Below are 21174 nucleotides of genomic sequence, written 5' to 3' on the forward strand. Positions count from 1 at the left end.
GCCAATTGCGCCAAAGACGTCTACCAGCAATTTTCAAGGAGGCAAGTAGTGTACTTCATTTTTTTCATATAGACGATTGCGACGTGGGTCCACAAAGGTTAGAACACCATTAAAATGTCTCTGTGGGCTGTGCGACCCATCAGAGAGAGGCTGACGAAGCCTTAAGTGCTCATTTTTTCCTCAAACAAGGACTTATTTCCCAGCCCTGCAGCAACCGACTCTACCGCACTGATGTCCAACCTTTCATCCATCAGGTGAACATCATCATGATATACTTACACTTTATTACTTAACAGACATTCTTTAATTTTTTTTTTCCTTTGCAGCCGGGGTCTTCTCTGAGGCAGCTCTGTCCCATCCCCCCACTGCAGAGCAGGTGAATGCTTGTTTACAGCGGACTGATTAATGGTTTGTCACGGTCGTCCTCAGTTATAGGTCACATGACCTACACGTTGTCTTACTGAGGGCATAAATGTAAGTCATTAAACTGTAATTGGGATGCTTGCCTTCATCCATTTCCTGAAAGCCACGATGGGAGCCTCAGCCTCTGAGGATTAACCAGTGGCTTCCATCGGCAGTGACCTCAGAGGACGGTTGTGACTCATCCTCAACTGGTGGGAAGTGTGACATGCAGAGGTAGAGGAGGGAGCTACGGGAAGCAAGGACCACTCATCCAACACACTGTCACCGCTGCAAGGGCCATCACAGCCACTTACCGTATTTGAGCCCATTTCTAAGAATTAAGCGAATTCACTGTGACGTAAACAGGTGATGTGATGCATTTATGATCCCACCATGACATTTCTTTTGAATACACATCCATGTCTTCTTCTTCTTAGCGTAAAGCAGACCAGAAACCAGAGAAGTGGACTTTTTTTTTTTTAGATGATTTGCAACTTTCACTTGACAGAAAATATGAGACTTTTTCACTTTAGTTCATTATTTTTTCTTTTAGTCAGGCTTCCAGTATTTCACTGTAAGGGAATATACTCTTTGCACTGAAAAGAAATTGTGGATAAAAGCTTCAGTGTAGTTATTAGTTTCCCCTTGTTTAAACCAAGATGAGCACATCAACTGCAGCCCAGTCACCAGGATATAATGTTAGAAATTAATGTTTCTGCAAAGTAACATGTCCAAGGTTGAAATTTATACCAAACCTGGCATATCAAGCTCATATTGTGTGCTTATTAACTGATTTTCACAGCAGGATGTTGAGGGGGAAGGCATTCAAGCGGACGACTGCAGTTCGACTCTGTGGGGGGAAATTTTCAGACATTTTTGTTCCGAGGGAAACAGGCAGGATATTTTAAAGCCCAACTGTGATATTTGCCTCACTTTCACAAAGGGCTTTTTGTCTAAACCTAAAACTTGGTGTTGTGACGACAGAAATAGAAGATTCAACATAAACAAACCTGAGATTGCCACATACAGGTTAAGCTTGAACTCATCTGTGGTTTTGCAGAGACGTACTTAGCTCACATTTATTCTGGTGATGGGGTTGCCAAATCGGCCAATGACATCATCACTGGACAGGTGCTAAAAGCTTGCCTGTACTCCTTATAGACACAATACTGCAGGTGTGACTGTGACTTTATGTGCCTTAACCAAGGACCAAGAAAAATGACTCGAGACTTGGACCAAATGACTTGAGCCGCATATTTGCCAGGGACCTCTCCGATGTAGAAAAGTAATCTAAAGGAGGTGATTGAGGAGCCTCTCACAGTGACTTTGATGTGTTGTAACCAGGCCACAAGAGGTCAGCAGAGAGATGACCCACAGCTCTATCAGCCATGAATATGTCCACATCCATCAGGCTGCCGAGCAGAATGGCAAATGAAAGGAGCTGAGGGAGAACTGGCTGCTCAGGTTTTCCTCGCTCGCCCGTCACTCACGGCCTTAATCTGCCTGCCTCCGAATCCTGCAGACAGGCCGTGTAATCAATACACAACCCTTTGATAATGAAACAATCCTCTTCAAGGCCTTTACAGTTTGTACGGGGTTTGTTTGAGGACTCCTGCTGTCTCACCTCGAAAAAGGCATCAACAGCCTTAAATCACTTGCACAAATGAGCTGATTCACTGGGTTTACGAGGAGAATCTATGCTTTTGTGATGCTTGGATCCACTGAGAAGGCTACATTCACCGTTTTGTCATATTGATCAATACATGTCATGCTTCTTTACCCATCAGTGTAAGCCCATATGAAATGAACACATAAATAGTTGGATGTATGTGCTTCTAAAGCCTTGGCATTGAAGATAAGAGATGCATTTTGTTGCCCTGTGTAAATTTAATTAAATCAGACTAATTTGTTTTTCACTCTCAACACATTATGTGCTCAGTTAGCTTGTCAGTGTTTTGTTCATGCACAATTTAAAGATGAGACAGAAGACATCATGATGAGATAATCATTATGTAAATTAACTATTAAGAAATAAGGTATATCTTTTCATATCAACTCATTTTTTTGAATCATAGAATTTATTTAAAAAATACCTAAAACCCAATACCTATAACCAGTTGGGTGACTTAAAGATATATTTCTTGCATATAAACAATTATATACAGAGTTTAATGAGTTTAAATGTGAGCTAGCCTTTACAGCCTTATAATCTATTTCATCACTCTGTTTTAATTTTCTGCCTCACAGCTTCACTTTTTAGAACTTGCATTTGCCAGAAATCACATTTGCATATTATCAACTTTTAAAAAGCTTTTTTCATGCACACAAAATAATCATTTCTCTCAGATTTTGAGCACGAATGTGTCATTTGCGAGCACTTCTCTCTCGCCAAGATAATCCATCGGTATTACAGGTGTTGCATATCAACAAGCATGCATTACTGGTGCACAGGTGTGTGGTCACTAATAAAAAGCCACTCTAAAATGTGCAGTTTAAACTTGAAAAAAAAACCCCAAAACATTATAAAGCCTCTTATAAATAGTAGTGAAATGAAAATTCAGTTCATGGGCAACAGCTGGACGTTGCTGGCTGCTGCCAGTATACAGAGAACACACTCCAGTGACGTCTGTGGCATCTTGTGTTGTCCCTGCTGGAAAAAACAGCATCAGGTGTATGGTTTATCTTATTGGATTTGAACAAATGTGTGCTCAAAATGTTTACCCAACTTGAGAGAAATGGGAGCAAGAAACAATGTTGCATTTATATTTTTGTATATTAGTGCAGTATTTATGGTTTTTTTTCAGGTGCCCTCAAACGATCTTGCAGTTTTAAGGCTTGCGTGCAATAAACTCACTGACTCTGTGTCCTGTATTGGGCTTTCACAGCCATCTTAACTCTTCCTCACATTCCTCTGCTATATGAAATAAGTTGTAGACACTCCTTCCTGTCACATGCTGCTGATATAATGAAGGCAAGCTGCTCCACTATGGAGTTATAATATAATGATGCACAAAACAGATTTGGAGCTCTACTCAGTTCGCACGTTGACATTTGAGAGCACACAGACTTGGATTCATTAAATCAGATTTGGATTTCAGAGTGCAACCCTGATCATGCGCAGGCTTGTTTATGAGTCTGCTTTCCTTCAGTTTTCTCCAGCTGTTTCGGCTGCTTCTGATCACATGAGATCACAGTTTTGACAAGCAAGCTGCGACAGGACACAACCACATCCAGAGGTCACATCTTCAGCTTGTCCGCTTTCGAATATATTGCTTCTTTGCAAGGAGCTACTGGCAAGAGTAAGATTACTTTGGACATCTGAGTTACACATTTTATTGTTGTGAATCTGCAAAGTGGACAGAAGTTCAGCTGAATTGCAGTGATCCAAGTGATCCTTACACACAGCCAGTTTATTCACGTGCCAGATTTGAGCCAAGCCTATCCTGACAATACTGTCATTCTGAATGATATTATCATATAATCATTTATTCAAATTCTTGTTTTTTCAATCCCACGTGGACGTGGATCAGATCACAGTAAACACAACGGTCCCGCATCAGGCTCATTAGCTTTCTGGGGTATCGCTCTGCTCAGAAGTGATAATGAGCTTCATGCATAAATATTCTCTGTAAAACTTTTTCTGAAAAAAAAGAAAAATATAAAGAACAAAAAACATTTGGTTCAGAAAACTAGACACGCTAGAAATAGACGTTAACATGAAGCTAACATGACCACAATGACGTGAATCTACCAATTACATTAAAATGATGTGAATCTCAAACTGACTCATAGCTAGATCCCTTGCCATCAAATTTAAGCATTTGGAGTTTTAAGATGATAATATATCAAATACTCTTCATCTCCACCTGGTGGTTATATAACGCCACTGATGAAGATAGAGTTGTTAGAGCAGTTGGAGTTGGTGTGTTGCTGGCTCTTACAAATCTGTGCATGTATACAGTACCCTCAAATGTATGTGCTTATGGTATTATTGCATTTTATTTGGTGTCTATAAGTGAGTATAATCTGATCCATAAAAGGTGTATAAAAGCAAGAACCTAGGCATGCAGACTGTCTCTACAAATATTTGTTACAGAATGGGTCACTCTCAGGAGCTCAGTGAATTCCAACCTGGTACTGTGATAGGATGCTACCTGTGCAACAAGTCTGGTTCTGAAATTTCCTAAATATACCACAGTCAACTGTCAGTGGTATTATATCAAAGTGGAAGCGATTGGGAATGACAGCAACTCAGCCACGAAGTGGTAGGCCACGAAAAATGATGGAGCGAGGTCGCCAACCTTCTGAAGAGACAGTCCCTACCGACCTCCAAACTTCGTGTGGCCTTCAGATTAGCTCAAGAACAGTGCGTAGAGAGCTTCATGGAATGGGTTCCCATGGCCGAGCAGCTGCATCCAAGCCATAGATCAGCAAGTGCAATGCAAAGCGTCAGATGCAGTGGTGTAAAGCACGTCACCACTGGACTCTAGAGCAGTGAAGACGCGTTCTCTGGAGTGACAAATTGCACTTCTCCATCTGTCAATCTGATAGATGAGTCTGGGTTTGGTGGTTGCCAGGAGAACGGTACTTGTCTGACTGCATTGTGCCAAGTGTAAAGTTTGGTGGAGGGGGGATTATGGTGTGGGGTTGTTTTCCAGAAGCTGGGCATGGCCCCTTAGTTCCAGTAAAAGGAACTCTGAATGCTTCAGCATGCCAAGAGATGTTGGACAATTCCATGCTCCAAACTTTATGGGAACAGTTTTGGGATGGCCCCTTCCTGTTCCAACATGACTGTGCGCCAGTGCACAAAGCAAGGTCCATAAAGACATGGATGAGAGAGTTTGGTGTGGATGAACTTGACTGGCCTGCACAGAGTCCTGACCTCAACCCGATAGAACACCTTTGTGATGAATCAGAGCGGAGACTGAGAGCCAGGTCTTCCTGTCTAACATCAGTGTGTGACCTCACAAATGCTCTTCTGGAAGAATGGTCAAAAAATCAACGTCATATTAAACCCTTTGGATTAAGAATGGGATGTCGTATGCGAGTAAAGGCAGGTGAGCGAATACTTTTGGCAATATGGTGTAGGCGCTCTACTCAGTGCCATTCTAGTTACTGCTGACAGTGCAAGCGTCTAATTTTCAAAGTAACTTAATAGACAATTTACTCTTTCCTCTGGAGCATGGGCCTTCCACTCACCTAAAGTGTAATTTTTGTTTATTCAGATGTTGTTGATGGTACAAAATTGAGGAAAAGGGACATGTCTGGCAGCACTTCAGCGCTGACAGGCAGGAACATACTGCAGGTCAAATCATGAGAATAATGCCTCTACATTGCCTCACACGCACCTGCTGCTGGGACCACATAGTGAAATGTAAGTGCAATAGAGGACGATGCACTCAATCAACTGGAGCACAAAGGGCTTCTCGCTGAACCCATTTCCCCTCTTTCCTGTGTGTTAACCTTGCATGTCTGCATGACAGTGAAAGAAAGCGGGAGACATAGAGTCTGTGTGTGTCTGTGTGTTGGCGTTGAGGCCACAGAAATGCTGATGCCTCTCCTTTGGGCCCTGTCAAGCACACTTATCGTCAGTGTTTACAATGAACAACACTGGGAGAAACTCCCTGTAATTCCAGGAGGCCTGAAGGCAGCCGAGGCTTGAGGGAGTCAGCAGCCGGGGGGACGTTGTTCTGTTTTTGGAAAAAGCCCGCAGGGCTGTCCGTTTGGCAGCACTGAAGGACATTCTCAACTCAGGGTGAAGTCACAGATTGTGATGTCATGAGTTCAGATTGATTTAAGCAGCGACAGGAGGTCTTTAGTCGGAGCTGCTCGCCGGCTCTGTGGTTGCCCTCAGGCCAGGCTGATTTATGTTGGCTGAATACTGGAGAGGAGCCGGCTCATTGTTTTATAAAAGACACCACACCGCTGCTTTACTGGTTGTATGCTTCCACCAACTGTTTGATTTAAGCCACTATCTGTTCATCTTCTGTATCACTCACAGCTCAAACTTCATGGCATAGTTTGACATTTTGGTAAATACACTTATTTGCTCTCTTACTGAGCCCTAGCAACCAACCACCTGAGACTCTGGGAAGTCGGGACTACTGCCTGGCCCGGGCCAAGAACTGATCAGGCACAGAACACCTGTAAATACCATAACCATAATGTCTCATTTTTACACTTTATTGTTTTCATGAATTCATCAAATGAGCTTAACCTTCTTGATGTGTTTAGAGGCGTCTGGCTATGACTTCATACTTAACAGACATGAGAGTGGTATCGATCTCCTCAACTGACTCTAGACAGGAAGGCAAGTGTCTCCAATGTGCTGCACCCCTCTAATTCATCTCCTCCTCCACACTCACTCCACCTCAGTGTGCGCAGTGTTGGGGTAATTCTGCTTCTTCTCCTCAGCCAATAAGAAGGAACCAGATCAGATGTGCAAGAGTAATGAAGGAGCAAGAAATTATACTACAAATGCCAGATGAAGAGTGGAGAGTCTGCTGCCCTGAGTTCAGACTGTCAGGTGTGCACATTCCTTCACCAGGGCTAGCAGACTAACATCCTGTTGCTTGGTAATACAACAACATTTTTAATGTGAGGCTTTAATGGTGTAATTCATAAGAGATTGCCAGAATGCCAAAGTACATTTAACACTAAAGGTGCAACAGAACAGCTAACTGCTTCTCACTTTGCTAATTGCTTAGGTTATCTCTGGCTGTGTCGACTCGCTGCAGTTAGCATGTAGCTCAGTGTCCATTAGCTGACTGAAGTCTGACTGGATGGCAACCTCGGACTGCAGATGGAGTCACCATGGTCATCGGGGCTGGACACCAGGTGGGACCAAACACAGCCTCTGACAGACGCCATGCGCAGGTAACTCTGATGATGACTGTGACTAGTAACGGGTATAGAAATCTTACTTTAACCAAATCAGAAGGGATTTTGAAAGGACAAATAAAGACTGAGTTTTATTTGATTTACGTGAGTTTGAAAGAAGTGTGTTTAACAGTCATTTAAGGAGGCATTTATATTTGTCTGAGCTCAGGTAAAGACTCAATTAATCATGATTATTGCCAAAAAATTATCTTGACTGCTCAGGAACATTTAATAAATTTCTTAAATAAAGTTGAAAGGTCAAGATAAACTTGACATTTGAAGATTCAAGTCGAACTTTTGGAACTACATCAAACAAGGCTTATGACTGCCTCAACAAAATGCCTTGTGTGGATGAAGAGGTGAGACTGCGCTCCAGAATAGGCTTTACAAAGAAATGATTTCCCTTTGTATGGATTGTAACACTACACACAGAACGCTACACAAAAGGACATAGTGCTGACTGTGGGCTTGGGCAGCTTGCATAGTTTTCAGTCTCCCTTAACTTGATTTGACTGACCAGAAAAGTTAAACAAAATTGTATTTTAACATTATTCCTGGCATTTTGACTTTTTTCTTGAAGTACATGATGAAGAAAGTAAAAACTTCCTCCTCTCTTTAAATCTAAATAGTCTTCTGTAGGTTTATGAGGCAAATCAAACAGGATCGACAAGCTTTTTGTCTCTACTTTTCAGAGATTTTCTGAAATCAAGCCCCATGAGGCTCCACCGGACGGGGCGTGGCTTCGGCGCTATACTGCTTGACAAGTGTGGCGCATGCGTGGAAGGAGTGACGCTGCCTGACAGTCCAATATCCGGGCAAAGAAATCCTCATGAATTCACAGAAAAGTGTGCAGCTGGCTCTGCCCACAGGTTTGACTGCTGATCCAAGTTACACATTTAATTTCTGAATCAGACCAACCTAACCCGACATGAACTGCAAACCACGCTAGACTGTATTATTGGCAACGAAAGGAAATTAAAAAAGAAAAAAAAAAAAAAAAAAAAAAGGAGAGTGGGCACGGTCAATTACTCTTCATTCACGCACCAAGATGATGTGAGAGTCAGTTGCGGGGCCGCTCCTCCACCGCATCCCCCCCCCTCCTCCTCCTCCTCCGCCCAGCCCCTCCTGCCAGCTGCCACTTGCAGTAGTGGTGATGCTGCTCCCTGCTGCGTGGAGGAGGAGAGAGAGCGCGTCCGCTGCCCAATGACAGCGCAGGATGCTGAGAGAGGCTGCTGGGGTGAATGGAGGCGACAAGATGCCGTCTAGAGCGGCGAAGGAGAGGAATTAACATCGATCAAGGTACATTTGCTCCTTTTTTAAATTCCGCTCTCACTCGATGCGCGTTGCGTTGCAGGGGTAAGGGCAGTGAAAACCCGGGAGGTGTCTTTAACAAAAACAAAAAACAATAAAAGCTGCCGGCTGTGTCCGTTTAAAAAAAAAAAGAAACCTTCTCGTGTCGTGCTCGTTGATTGCATGCACACAGCCGGTCAGTGCTCACTTGGTTTGATATCGGTGCATTTGCGTTTAAAAAAAAACACGCCGTGTTGATGCGATAGAGCAGCATTTCAAAATAAAGGTGTTTTTTTCCCCCCCGGAGGCGTTAGACTAATATTTCATTGGTGTTGGTCAGGTGCTCGACGCGCACCATGCTGGAGCCATCGAAAATGTAGGCCCGGTCATCTGTCAGTGGCTCGGTCGTGCTTTCCTCTGCTGCATCAGATGCAATAGAGCCCACACACACGTTACGATAAACCGGGTATTTCATTTGAACGACACATCTGTCCGCGCGTGACAAGGATGCAACATCTGTCCGGGGGACGCTTCTCGAGCCATTTCTTATTCATAGGCAGGACTCAGGTTGGTGCCCACAGAGGCCGTCTGTAATGGCACATTTACATCTTCTCACCCATCCAACCAACCAACCAACCAACCAACCGTTGAAGTCAACGGGAATCACGGGGGCGTCAGACTCTGTAGTAGAATACGTGATGAGGAGGCTGCATGTGTTGCACCGCACTGATGGCAGGCTCTCCTCTTTTCACAGATTTCTCCATCATCGTCCCCATTGTAAAGGCTCGTCTATTTATAGAGAAACGCCTGCCCTAGACATGCGCCCTGACCTCAAATCTCACAGTCGAAAGAACCGTGGCTTCGAACCAGGAGTCTTATTCAGCACTGCCCCTGTCACAGTGGGGACAAAATGCCTGCTTGCTGGGCTCTCAAAATGTCATGCTAGCCTTGTAGGAGGAAAGAGTCCTCCCTGACTCCACAGATACACTCAGCAGCAGCAGCAGCGGTGGCGGCAGCATCATCGCCTGTGGTGAAATCTTTGTCTCAGAACATCTGTATCCTCCCCGCTGTTAACGCACCACTGCTCTGCAAATTGCCTCTGATCATTTCTTCATACTGGCATTTGCAGACAGGGTTTTAGGGGGTCCTGGTAAGATGTAGTCAGCTCCTGAGCAGTGTGAGCGTGACGTCTGGAGAGAAATCAGTGACAGGGACAGTGAGGCCATGAGGTGCAAAAAAAAAAAAAAAAGAAGCTGCAACAGCCTCCAGCAGACATTCATAATTGATTTGAAAATAAGCATCAGTAATCTCGGGCGTGTTTCATGTCATCTTCTGTGCGTTGCCATTCTTTGTAAAGTAACTGTATTGCGGGGGTGGTGTCCAGGATTACAGTTGGCATTCTCAGCTGGCATCCCCCCCTGTGGTTCTCCACAGTTCTCACCGTTTTCTGCAATAAAACCATACTCTCTTATTGGTCCTCTCCCTCTGCTCAGCCTCCTGAGGAATGTGCTTCTGTGCTGTGTGGACGTGTGTGGGTGAAATCTGTTAATATAAGGGCTGGGAAACATCCGTATCACCGTGATATCAGACTACATATCGTCTCGGATTCAGAATATTGTTATATCGTCATATGGGAGTGTAAAGCGTTGTCTCCTCCTGGTTTTAAAAGCTGCATCGCAGTAAATTGATGACATTTTCTGAACACATCAGACTGTTCTGCTTGTACTTATACTTGCCTTTACCCGCTTAGTAATTATATCCACAATCCTGATGATTATTGAGCAAGGATCAGAGTAATATCTTTCATTAGTGTAGACAATGATTGTCAGGGATTTGTAGACAGCGTATTCAATATTTCACTTATATGTCCACTGTGCAAGTGCTGATACAATTAGTCAACAGAAAAAAACAATGACAGTTATTTATGAAACTGTGTAAATGTTTAAACCACTGGTGTTATTGTTGGTGCTGCTGTTGCAAAGATAACTGGACCTTTTAGAATTGTCCTCGGAGTCGCAAATAACAAATCCACACGACAAAACTTGAGTTTATTCAATCATTTAGACTTTAATGGAAATGGATCGCTATTTAACCTTTCTGTTCTTGTGTGACTGTGTCTGCTGGCAGACAGAATGAAGTAATCTATCAAACAAAGAACTGACTTGTTTTCTGAATATAATTATATTACATATATTTATATATAATAACCAATAAGTTTATGACTGCGAGAGGAAAAATATGTCAATGCAGTATGTGACTTTGGACATTTCTTATACTATCTATAATCGACAGAGGGCTGGGCCTTAAAATGATATTACAATATTTTTAGCCTATATTGTGATACACAATATAGATACAGACATTTTTAAAATCTCATTAAAAGCAATTCATAAATGCTAAGACTGGAAAAATCAAATATTGCATCATTTCGGACTAATTACTTGATGTTGCAACAATATTGCAGGGATGACCATTTTCACAAACTATTAACATAATGACATTTGTGGTAAATAATCATCATCATCATATATAATGACTAAATGATTAAATGCGAGTATTAGAAGACGTAGAACAGTCTGATAAGTTCACAAAATGACATCAATTTACCGTAAAGCAGATTTTAAAACCAGGAAATGACAACACTTAGCTAATCCCCACATCCAAAATCTCAGATTGTGAATATACATATATCATGTTAACAACATGATATTGATGAATTGACTGGCTCGATCAGCAGATAATGAAAATGTTCACTTTGTAGCAGCCCCACACCTTCTTTGATCACCCCTCATGGATTTCAGTTTTCCCATCCCCATGCTTCAAAGCTCCAGGTGATCAGTCAGCACAGTCTGTGACTGTGGCACACCCATGTGATTAGAGTGTACCTGAGTTGATTGGTGGACAGAAAAGAAGAAACATTTACTTTAATTTTTTTTCAAGCAACGTTTGTGTTACTACTGGTCCTCACCACCAGTGCAGTTTCACTCTGGCATATGTCACCATGATTTTCTAAAGGAAACATTTTTGGCATTTGAGCTTTTTACTGAATAGCTGACAGTGAAGATTGGCCGGAAGCATTAGGAGCGAGGGGGGAGGACACATGCAGCAAAGATCCCCAGCTGGAATCAAAGTGTGGAAGTCGTGCTCAAATGGCACAGATCCCAGATCACTGGCCCACCCGCACCGGCACAGTTGGCATAATTTTTTAAGAACTTTTCCCATTCATCACATTACACAGTTTTCCTGTATTTCACAATTACATACGGCAGCTACAACAGTGAATCACAGCTCAAGTTGAATGTCAACAAAAAAAGCGTTAGTAAAGGGGGCTGACAAACACAGAAACACAAATTTAGAGGCAAAAACAAGCAGGAGGGTCACTGAATGAATCAGTGGTGATATGTAGAGAAACATCGCCACACACAGAAAAAAAACCTCATTAAAAGGGGAGCAGTCATGAAAAGTTGATCCTAACAAACACTGACCGAATGATGCTTAGGAGGATATTTTACCACAGTACGGCCTCAAAAAACGTCCGCTGACTTGAGCCATCGTCATCGTCATTTTCAGCACACAGAAAAGACATCATGAGGCTCAGCAGGCTGGATATACAGCAGCAGGTCGGTTCTAAATGATCACAACATGTTTCGCCTGTGCTGCCCATTGGCTTCTGAAACATCCACCAGCCGGACTTCACGGAACTGACGTGGCAAGCTTGACCACTGCAGATCAGACCCGTGGTGTTTGCTAGCGGCATATGAGTGCAAATTTAGAATTTAATTTGTGTCTCTCAAAGGGACTAAGGAAGAAAAGGAGATATTATTTCACGCTGTTCTTTGGCTCCCAGTGCCTGAATCTGAACACATGCTCTGTCCAAGCGCTTCAAAGAATTTTACTTGATGTGTACTGCCGTTTTAAATGTGTCCCATCCCATCTCCAGACACGTTTAACTTGATACAGCTAACAGAGATAATAGCGTCCCGTCTGATCTCCTCTGCCCGGGACGCAGCGACTGCCCCCCTGGCCGAGCGTTTCCACACGGACGATGCTTCAATGAATGCAGCTGAGTGTTCCTGTCATCCAAAATCTTAAGGGAGACCTGTTGACACGTGGTTGTCGGTGCCCTGAATCTTTATTTCATCCGTCCCTCAGAGGGGGAAAAAAAGGAGAATATGTATGAAGCAAAAGGAAAAGCTCACATGGAGCCTGCAGGCTGTCATGTCACCTACTTTTTTTTAAATTTTATTTTTTCTCACCTTTTGGAAACTTGCGCTACCGTAACAAGGTGCTTCATCTCTGTTAGCCCAGGCATGGTCACCATGGCAACTGGGTCTGAGCAGCAAGTGTCACCAGAGGAGAGAAAGTACCATAGTTCACATTGATGGAAGAGGCTAATTATTATTATTTTTTTTTTTTGTTCACAGACGGTCCAATATTATTCATCACCAGACAGCCAGTGACGTAAACAAACTCTTCAGCATTTGTTTGCTTGACAGCTTTGTTTATTTTACCTACAAAGATATCCACCATCTGACGCTCGTCACCGTGTGAGCACGTGTCGCCTCGAGCCCTAAATGTATTATAAACTGTGATGTATCTGTGGTCTGAAATGGCAGAACCATTATTACAACATTAAAAATTAAGGCTTCCACATCCTCTTCTTCTGGGTAGCCAGCAGGATCTGCAGTGACTTTTTCATTCATGCCATTTTAATTACTTTTGCCATGGAGGTTGTGTGTTCATCAGTGTTCATCTGCTATCGGGTGGTTTGTTAGCAGGATCGCACAAAAACTCAGCTCAGAACAGACCTCATTTTGGAAAATGAGGTGTCTAGTATCTATGAGTGAGAACAAAAGGAGCGTATGCTTTGGCAGAGGTATGCGCTCTAAATCTAGTTAAATTTGTGGCTAGAAAAGCTGTATAGACTGTTGTGACTGGTGTGACATCCCTTGTTTGTTTTAATATATAAATCCTTTCGTGTTCATGAGACAATACAGTGCAGCAGAGGATTATGATCATGTTAGTTGTCTTTTATAATTGACTTCTGTTGCACTCAGTTGAGGGTATTGTATTGGTTGTAGTGTTTGGTGCACTACAGTGGTGTATATTGGTTTATTCTCTCACAGCACAAACAGCTCTGTGTCTGTGTGTTTCTGATATGTTATAATCTTTTACTTTATTTTAGTTTCTAACTTTCATTACAGTATTAGACCCTGAATCCAACCACCAACATCACTGTGTTCTCTTTAGAAAATATGAGAGATGATCATGTGGGAGTCAGAGAGCCCACTCACTGTCAAAGGAGACATATGCTTCTGTGAAGGGTCATCATTTTATTTTGGGTTACTACTTTACATGTTTTAATGAGCAAAAAACATCAGATTTCTCCCTGTCTTGTCCCTGTCTTAACCCTGTCCAATGCTGCAGCTCTGCGTTCACCCTCGCTCTGTTACCCAGTCTGCTCTGATTGGTCAGCTCACACATGCATGACCCAGTACAGCTAACAGCAACAAAGTAACTTTGCTAAATTAATTCTTACTTGCCAATCCAGCTCAAATATACGTAGATTATGCAAAAGTGTGCCATGGTGATGTAGGATGATGTCACAAAGATACAGAATTAAAGGTGGGATTATTGATGAGGCATTTCAGGAGATGACAAAGCATAACTCTTAACTCTGATACTACCACTAGTCTAAAAAGCCTGATGTACTTGATGTCCTATAAGATCAATTCTGCAATATAAAGGGACTAAAACTTGAAATTCTGTCTTGTTAAACTGACAGCTAAATAAACCTTGATCCATGACATTATATCCCATGTCTTAATTAGTCTATTAATTAGCTGATACACTGAGTGGCTGTAAAGCTGCACTGTCTGTCCTGACTGTATTAGCAGCATTAATGGGATGGAGATAAATGTTGGCCAGTGGGAGATCCAGGATGATGCTGGGAAATTCCTGAATGCCATTTGAAATAGTAGCCACATAAAATGTGACAGACTGCTGCTGATGTTGACTAATCCAGTCTTAAAGCCAACTTCAGCAGCGCCTTGCCGGCCAAATCTGTCCGTTTAAACCTGCTCACTATCTGCGGGACGTACGGCGTATTTTTTACAAGTGAATGCATTTCTTTGATCTAACTTGTGCAAACAGTTGTTGTTCATCTTAACAGGTGCTTCTCTCTTGTTTCCTCAGATCCAACTTTGATGTGCTCCACCTATTAAGGCATGAAATAGCTCACCCATGTGCGGTTCAGAGAGTCAGAGCAGCCTCATTTCAGTGCGCCCCTGTTAAAGGACCCTCTGGTGGCTACCCCGCCGATTCACAGGACATGTACGGCAGTGCCAGAGCTGTAGGCCATATAGAGAGCAGCCCCGCACGGTCCCCGCGCCTGCCAAGGTCCCCCAGACTGGGCCATCGGAGGGCCAACAGCGGGGGCGGGGGTGGTGCGGGGGGCAAGACGCTCTCCATGGAGAACATCCAGTCCCTCAACGCTGCCTATGCCACTTCGGGGCCCATGTACCTGAGCGACCATGAGGGTGTGGGCTCCACTGCCACCTACCCAAAAGGCACTATGACTCTCGGTCGCGCCACCAGTCGGGCCATGTACGGGGGCCGCGTCACAGCCATGGGCAGCAGTCCCAACATAGCTTCAGTGGGGCTGCCCCATCACGCTGACCTTCTGTCTTACAGTGACCTGGGTTCCATCTCCATGCTGCACCACCACCACCACCAGGGGGTGCCCTCTGCCCTGCTGAGGCAGGCGGTGCGGGGCAGTGGGGGGGAGCTGCTGGAGATGCAGGCCCAGCTCAGGGATATGCAGAGGGAAAATGAGCTGCTGCGCAGAGAGCTTGACCTAAAGGACAGTAAGTTGGGATCTTCCACCAACAGCATCAAGAGCTTCTGGAGTCCGGAGCTGAAGAAGGAGAGGATAATGAGGAAAGAGGAGGCGGCTCGCACGTCAATCCTCAAAGAGCAGATGAGAGTCACTCACGAGGAGAACCAGGTGAGAACAGCCCTCTCAGCTGTCATTATCCACTCTTATTTCATCTGCTGCCAGTCTGTTGTCTTTCTGTTTTCTTTTCGGATCTGTGTGTTTCTGCTTTTTGCCATTCTCTTTCTCTGCAATAGACCACTGTCATCCTCAATCCAAGAATTCACAGAAATATTGCAGTCAGTCATGTTGTTTCAATACTAGTGGAAACCTTTCTGGAAAGAGTTCTTTGTGTGCATGAATATTTAACACACATTCTCCGCGCATAGTACAGAATCAATGTCAGAGAGACCACTCGGGCCACAGGAAATACAAAACCCTTTAATGTAGTCATCCATAATCTAGTTTTTGAAAGATGAGCCTTGCGCTCTGGAAGAAACCACTTAATAATCCACAGATTCGACAAAATGAAAATTGCGATGAAATGAAAAGCATGTTGACACTGCCAACATGTGAAAGGTAACTTCTGCACACAGTCTGGCCACAGCGTGAGTTGGTTTTAGTTTATTCTCAGAGGTTATCATCAGATTGACCCCAGTGTGTGCCATGTCAAAAGGTGTTTTTTTTGTTGCCTGCTTCAGTGTGGGTGTGTAGCCATGGCCCAGTTAAATCAGTTACTGACGAGAGAAGGCACGAGGCCCAGACACAGACGTCAAAGATGCTTAAACACTGTCTGTCGTACTGTTTCTCTCTGCTCCCTTTTCCTCAGTGTTTCCTTTATGTATTCTGACTTTGATCATCTCTCATCTGCTCTCAAGTAGACATAAACAGTCTGACCGAATGTCAAAAAGTGTAAATTTGAGGTTAGATTCCTCTTCTCAATTCGGAAAACTCTCCCCAAGCTCATTTCACCCGACAGTCGGGTTTGAAAATTAGGTGCTGAAAAATGAAATAAATAATATTATCCTCTTCACTTGTCTTCGGGATATCTATCTATCTATCTATCTATCTATCTATCTATATATCTATATATCTATATATATATATATCTATATATATATATATATATATATATATATATATATATATATATATATACACACACACACACACACACACACACACACACACATACATACATATACACACATATATAACAGCAAATAATTTGCTCACTTACAGTACAGACAAAATGTTTCAATGTAAAGCTCTTTGTCTTTTGATATTGCAGCTGCCATGAAAGAAGTGCACGACATACAGAGGTGGATTGTGCAATAGGTCAGCGTATTGCCCGACCGGCTAGATTGAGCTATGCAGCGTGTCTTTCTTTTTTCCTCTTGGAGGTGGGCCGTGGCATGATGCAGCTAATTGCGCGCCGCCCCCTCCCCCCAGCAACGTAAAGGTTGAATTTTGCCGGTTGGTTGTGGTCTTTGTGCCAGTCTGTCAGCGTTTCTGTCCATCTGGCTGAGTGATGCCGTCAGATTCTGGGCAGCCAGCAGGCCACTCATTACTCAAAGCAGCAGACGCTGTCACTCCGCCCTTCAAGGTCACCGCAGGATGCCATTAGCATGACCCTTAAACGTCTGCATTTGCGCCTGTCTGCTTGCATTTCCCTATATGACGAAACAAATGGCTTACCTGAGTTGAGTGAAGTTGCCTGCTCATCCCTGAAGCAAGTGCCGTGCTGCTAAAGGGAAGGATGTCGAGCCTGAAAATTGGATGGGTTTTTACCTGCTGGTGATCCCTCGAGGGGGAGCCGGAGGAACCTTGAGTCCTTTATATCTCTATGATTCACTGAAATGTGTAGGGACAGTGTTTGGGAGGAGGACGTGCCAGCGACAGGGGCCCGAGCCATTCATCATTTCACTTATTCCTTATGCTCAGCGCGATTAAATACTCAGCGTGAATCCTTGAATATATTTTTAGCTCGGCTTCATGTGGGAGCTGAATGTGTCCGTGAGAATATGAAAGCTGTACAGTGTGGGCTTTCATGCCTTTGTGCTCGATACAAAGAGAGGACTTTTTTTTTTTTTTGTCCTCAGCCTTGTCCATCAGTGTTCACTGTGACTCTGCACTGAACTATATTTATATCCTTCCTGGTAGGGTTCATTAATGAAGTATGTCGGCTAATAAAAGGGAGATGTGCTGTGTTACTATAATTGGCCGCTTCTATCTTGATTTCTGGGCTGTGAGGCGTCCTTACGTAAGTGCATACTTACGGTGGGATGGTTTTAGAGGCTGACTGAGGAGCTAATTGCCTCATTAATAATGGAGTAATTTCAGGCCAATCATTACATCTGGCTCATAGTGCCCTTTGCAATTGCATCAGGTGCCTCAGGCTTCTATTAGCTCGAGCAAATGCCATGCATTATTTACTTTGTGAAAAATAAGATCTGGTTATATTTGCTTCTTTTTAGGAAAAGAGGAAATCCAATCAGGCAACAGAGTCTGTCTTTTATCTGTAGAGCACGCTCTCCACTGTGAGTGAAATACCAACCACAGCCTGCAGAGCTTTAATCGAGACAGTCGATGGTCATGATGGCTGGAGGTAGCGATTAGCCCAGCACTGATTTGTGAGGTGCATTGTTAATGCACTAAAGCTCAGGCTGCTACAATGCTGAACTATTTTCACTTGAATTCAGGAGATTTCTTTTTTTTTTTTTTGTCTTGCTGTAGCTGGACGAGAGCTGCTGGAGGGAAGTGTGTGAGCTAGAGCGTACCATATCTGACTGAGTCATGACCACTGCTGCTCAGCCACCCAGTCAGCCCTCATCAATGCAATCCCCAAAATGGAGGCTGGGGCTCCCATATCGCCCTGCTCTGTCTGTTCATGGATAGCATGTCTGAGACACGACATATTTTTATAATCCTTTACTGTGAGCTGCACGTTGTTACGTGTCACTGAGCAGCAGAAGTGTGAACATGTGAACAGGTTTGTGTCTCAGCACAGTGTGTTACTTCTGTATGTGCGCAGCATGCAGTCTGCTGTGTGCACTCTGTGTCTGCTGTTGATCAGAGCTTTCTTCCCTTTGTGTTTGTGCCATCTGCTAATGTGAGGTTTAGTCATAAGCAGCAGTCTGTACTTTGTTTTGTGAGAGTCACAATAATTTGTTTGCACGTGTGATTCAGCAGGTGTGCACAGTACACAGCGTTCATGAATGCCGTTTGTTGAGTTAACATCCACGCTTGCAGCTGTCAAATGCACACGATGAGCAGAGGCGGTGTAGTTTCTCACGAGGACACAGGGCGTATCATGTGAGCGGCCCAAACAGCCCGGCGATACTTCCTGTGGCGAACCCAGCCCCTCGTCTGAGCGCGTAAGATGGCTGCTGCTTCATCCAGAGGACAGGAAGGTGATGAAACGAAGAGTCTCTCTCAACAAGATGAGATGAAATGCAGAGAGGCAGGGAACATTCAGCGAGGGTAAAGCTGGTGAGATTAAGGTGGGAGTGGAGGATGGAGCAACAAAGCAAAGCGGATAAGATGTGTTACAGTTGGCTGGTGTCTTTTTTCTCCAGAACAGCAGAGTTTCAGATTAGAGCAGAGCCAATGGGGCAAAAATGTCCATCTTGACAAGTAAAGTGAGAATCCCTTAATAAAGAGATACCATGTGTGAACCGGGAAAAAAACTGGAACTAGACAGCAGAACAAAACCCAGACTTTTCAGCTGAATTTTACTCTTTTTAGGGGCAGTCACGGCTCATATGGTTGTCCACTAAGGGCTGTTTAGGGTTTGGGGGTTTGATCCCTGGCTCCTCATGTCCACATGTTGATGTGTTCAATCTGTTTTTTTTTACCAGTCGCTGACATTTTATAGGCAAAAGAATTTACAGATTTAAAACTGTAAGATTAAACTGACTGGCTTATGTAGGGACGGTATGCAGGATACACTTGATATTGATGAATAAGTGTACATGGAGGTAGCAATTCATTCCTTGTTTCTTTGTTCCTTATGGTGTGGAGCTCTGACTGTACACTTTCTCAGATTTGGTATACCCACTGTGACACTTCCTTCATGAACTAAAGAGAAAAAAAAACAATCATATTGATCCTTTAGCACATTATTTATAAATGACACTTATAAATGACTCTCGATTTTGTGAAGGCATTCATTTGGTGACATTTCTGTAGGTGAGGCCCAGCCTTCGTATTTATTTGAATAGTTTATTGATTGCGTGATTGCCCGTGCCGTCTACCAAGACAGGCTGTCTGGTTTTCTTGCAGAATCACTGTTAAACTATGGCTTCAACTCAGTATTTCCCAGAGGCTTCATCAATGGGAAGCCAACGATTTAATATGTAGCGTCAAATCATATACCTGTCATACGTAGTACATAAGACAGAGTCTACTGGTGTACTGGTGCATGTGCAGCCTGTATTGACGTTGTACGGCTATTATAATCAGGATATATAGATTTACAGTCCACCAACAATGCAGCAAAAGGAATATAGCAAAAAGGGCGATTAAAAGACAACATGACTGATTTAAACTGAACTGATAAAAAGCTTAAATGCACTTTACAAATTTCCGTGTTTACTGAATAGTGTGTGTTCTAGTGATGTCGTCGTACTTTACCATCCAAGATGGCGGATGTGCGTGTGCATGCACTGAGCAGATCAGGTGGTGACAGAGTGGGCTTCAGAGGTCCGGTGAGCTCGCTCTTCTTGAACTCAACACCCCCAGATTGTTTTATTATTCAGCCTCAACTCAGGCGACAACACTTGAGGTAATTGTTCAGATTTCTCCCGAGGACCTTTGATCAGTCTTTTGCTTTATCAGACTAAATACTGATCAAGTTCTCCAGTCTGCTGGTCTTTTCTATGAGGAGAACTCCTGATATTTGCACATGTATGTCCTGTACTCTTCAGGTAATAAACACTAACATAGACTGTGAAGAAAATATCATTCATTATTCAGAATTCACTTTTACTCACCTCCTCTGCTCTCTACCTTTCTTTAAGCTGAGCAGCGATGAATTAATGTCGTGTTCGTCGCTGCCGTCGCCATGGGAGTAATTGTACATTGTCAGCCATCACGGCATACGACACAGAGATTAGGAATGTAGTAAGCAGTAGGCCGCTGTGACTCAGCGCTTCAGAGCTGTCCATCTGTCAGATTCAACACACCCACTCCCTCTTAAACCACATACATATACAGAATGCCACACATATAGCAGCTCTATAGGCTCCTGTGCCACCTGGTCACTGAACTCAATGTCAACGTCCACGAGTATCAATCTGTGTAACAGATCAGAGCAGCTTTAAGTCAACGTGTTCACAGTTTTGTCTGCCTGAACAACATATTTTTAGCGAAGTCGGGGGTGTCGGTCAGCTGGTTTGTGCATCACTTTGGCCCAGAATGAAATATCCCAACAACTATTGAATTACAATGATGACTGACACAGAAACTAAAAACATTACCGGCCGATGCTGTCACAGCTCGTAATAATGCACCAGGTCAGAGGGTTCATATACAATTTACAGCATTAGTTCCGTCAAAGTCTCTCATATCCAACCAAACTTGGTATTGTACCTGCAACAACCCTATCAAATCAGTGATGAAGATAATCAAATCTGATGTGATACAGTGTGAACCTTGTGGATGAGAATAAAATTGATTTAGTAAATCAGTTTCGTCTTCCCGGCTCTAGCTGTTAGCCTGCCTGTGGA

General features: G+C 43.5%; 1 protein-coding gene across 3 annotated transcripts in view; it reads left to right on the forward strand.

The window, feature by feature from the left end:
* The first annotated feature begins 6798 nt into the window (after positions 1-6798).
* The window catches only part of erc2 (ELKS/RAB6-interacting/CAST family member 2), a 43371-nt gene continuing 28995 nt past the window's right edge, over positions 6799-21174 (forward strand). The window contains exons 1-4 of one of the 3 annotated variants that reach the window (XM_037101020.1): positions 6799-6999; positions 7110-7278; positions 7974-8150; positions 14767-15577. In XM_037101020.1, coding sequence (XP_036956915.1) covers positions 7205-7278; positions 7974-8150; positions 14767-15577 — 1062 coding nt within the window. In that variant the 5' untranslated portion in view covers positions 6799-6999; positions 7110-7204. The remainder of the gene's footprint in view (positions 7000-7109; positions 7279-7973; positions 8151-14766; positions 15578-21174) is intronic. The other 2 variants (XM_037101022.1, XM_037101023.1) reach the window with 2 other exon arrangements.

The sequence above is a fragment of the Acanthopagrus latus genome, chromosome 6 (assembly GCF_904848185.1).
Source record: "Acanthopagrus latus isolate v.2019 chromosome 6, fAcaLat1.1, whole genome shotgun sequence".
NCBI lineage: Eukaryota > Metazoa > Chordata > Actinopteri > Spariformes > Sparidae > Acanthopagrus > Acanthopagrus latus.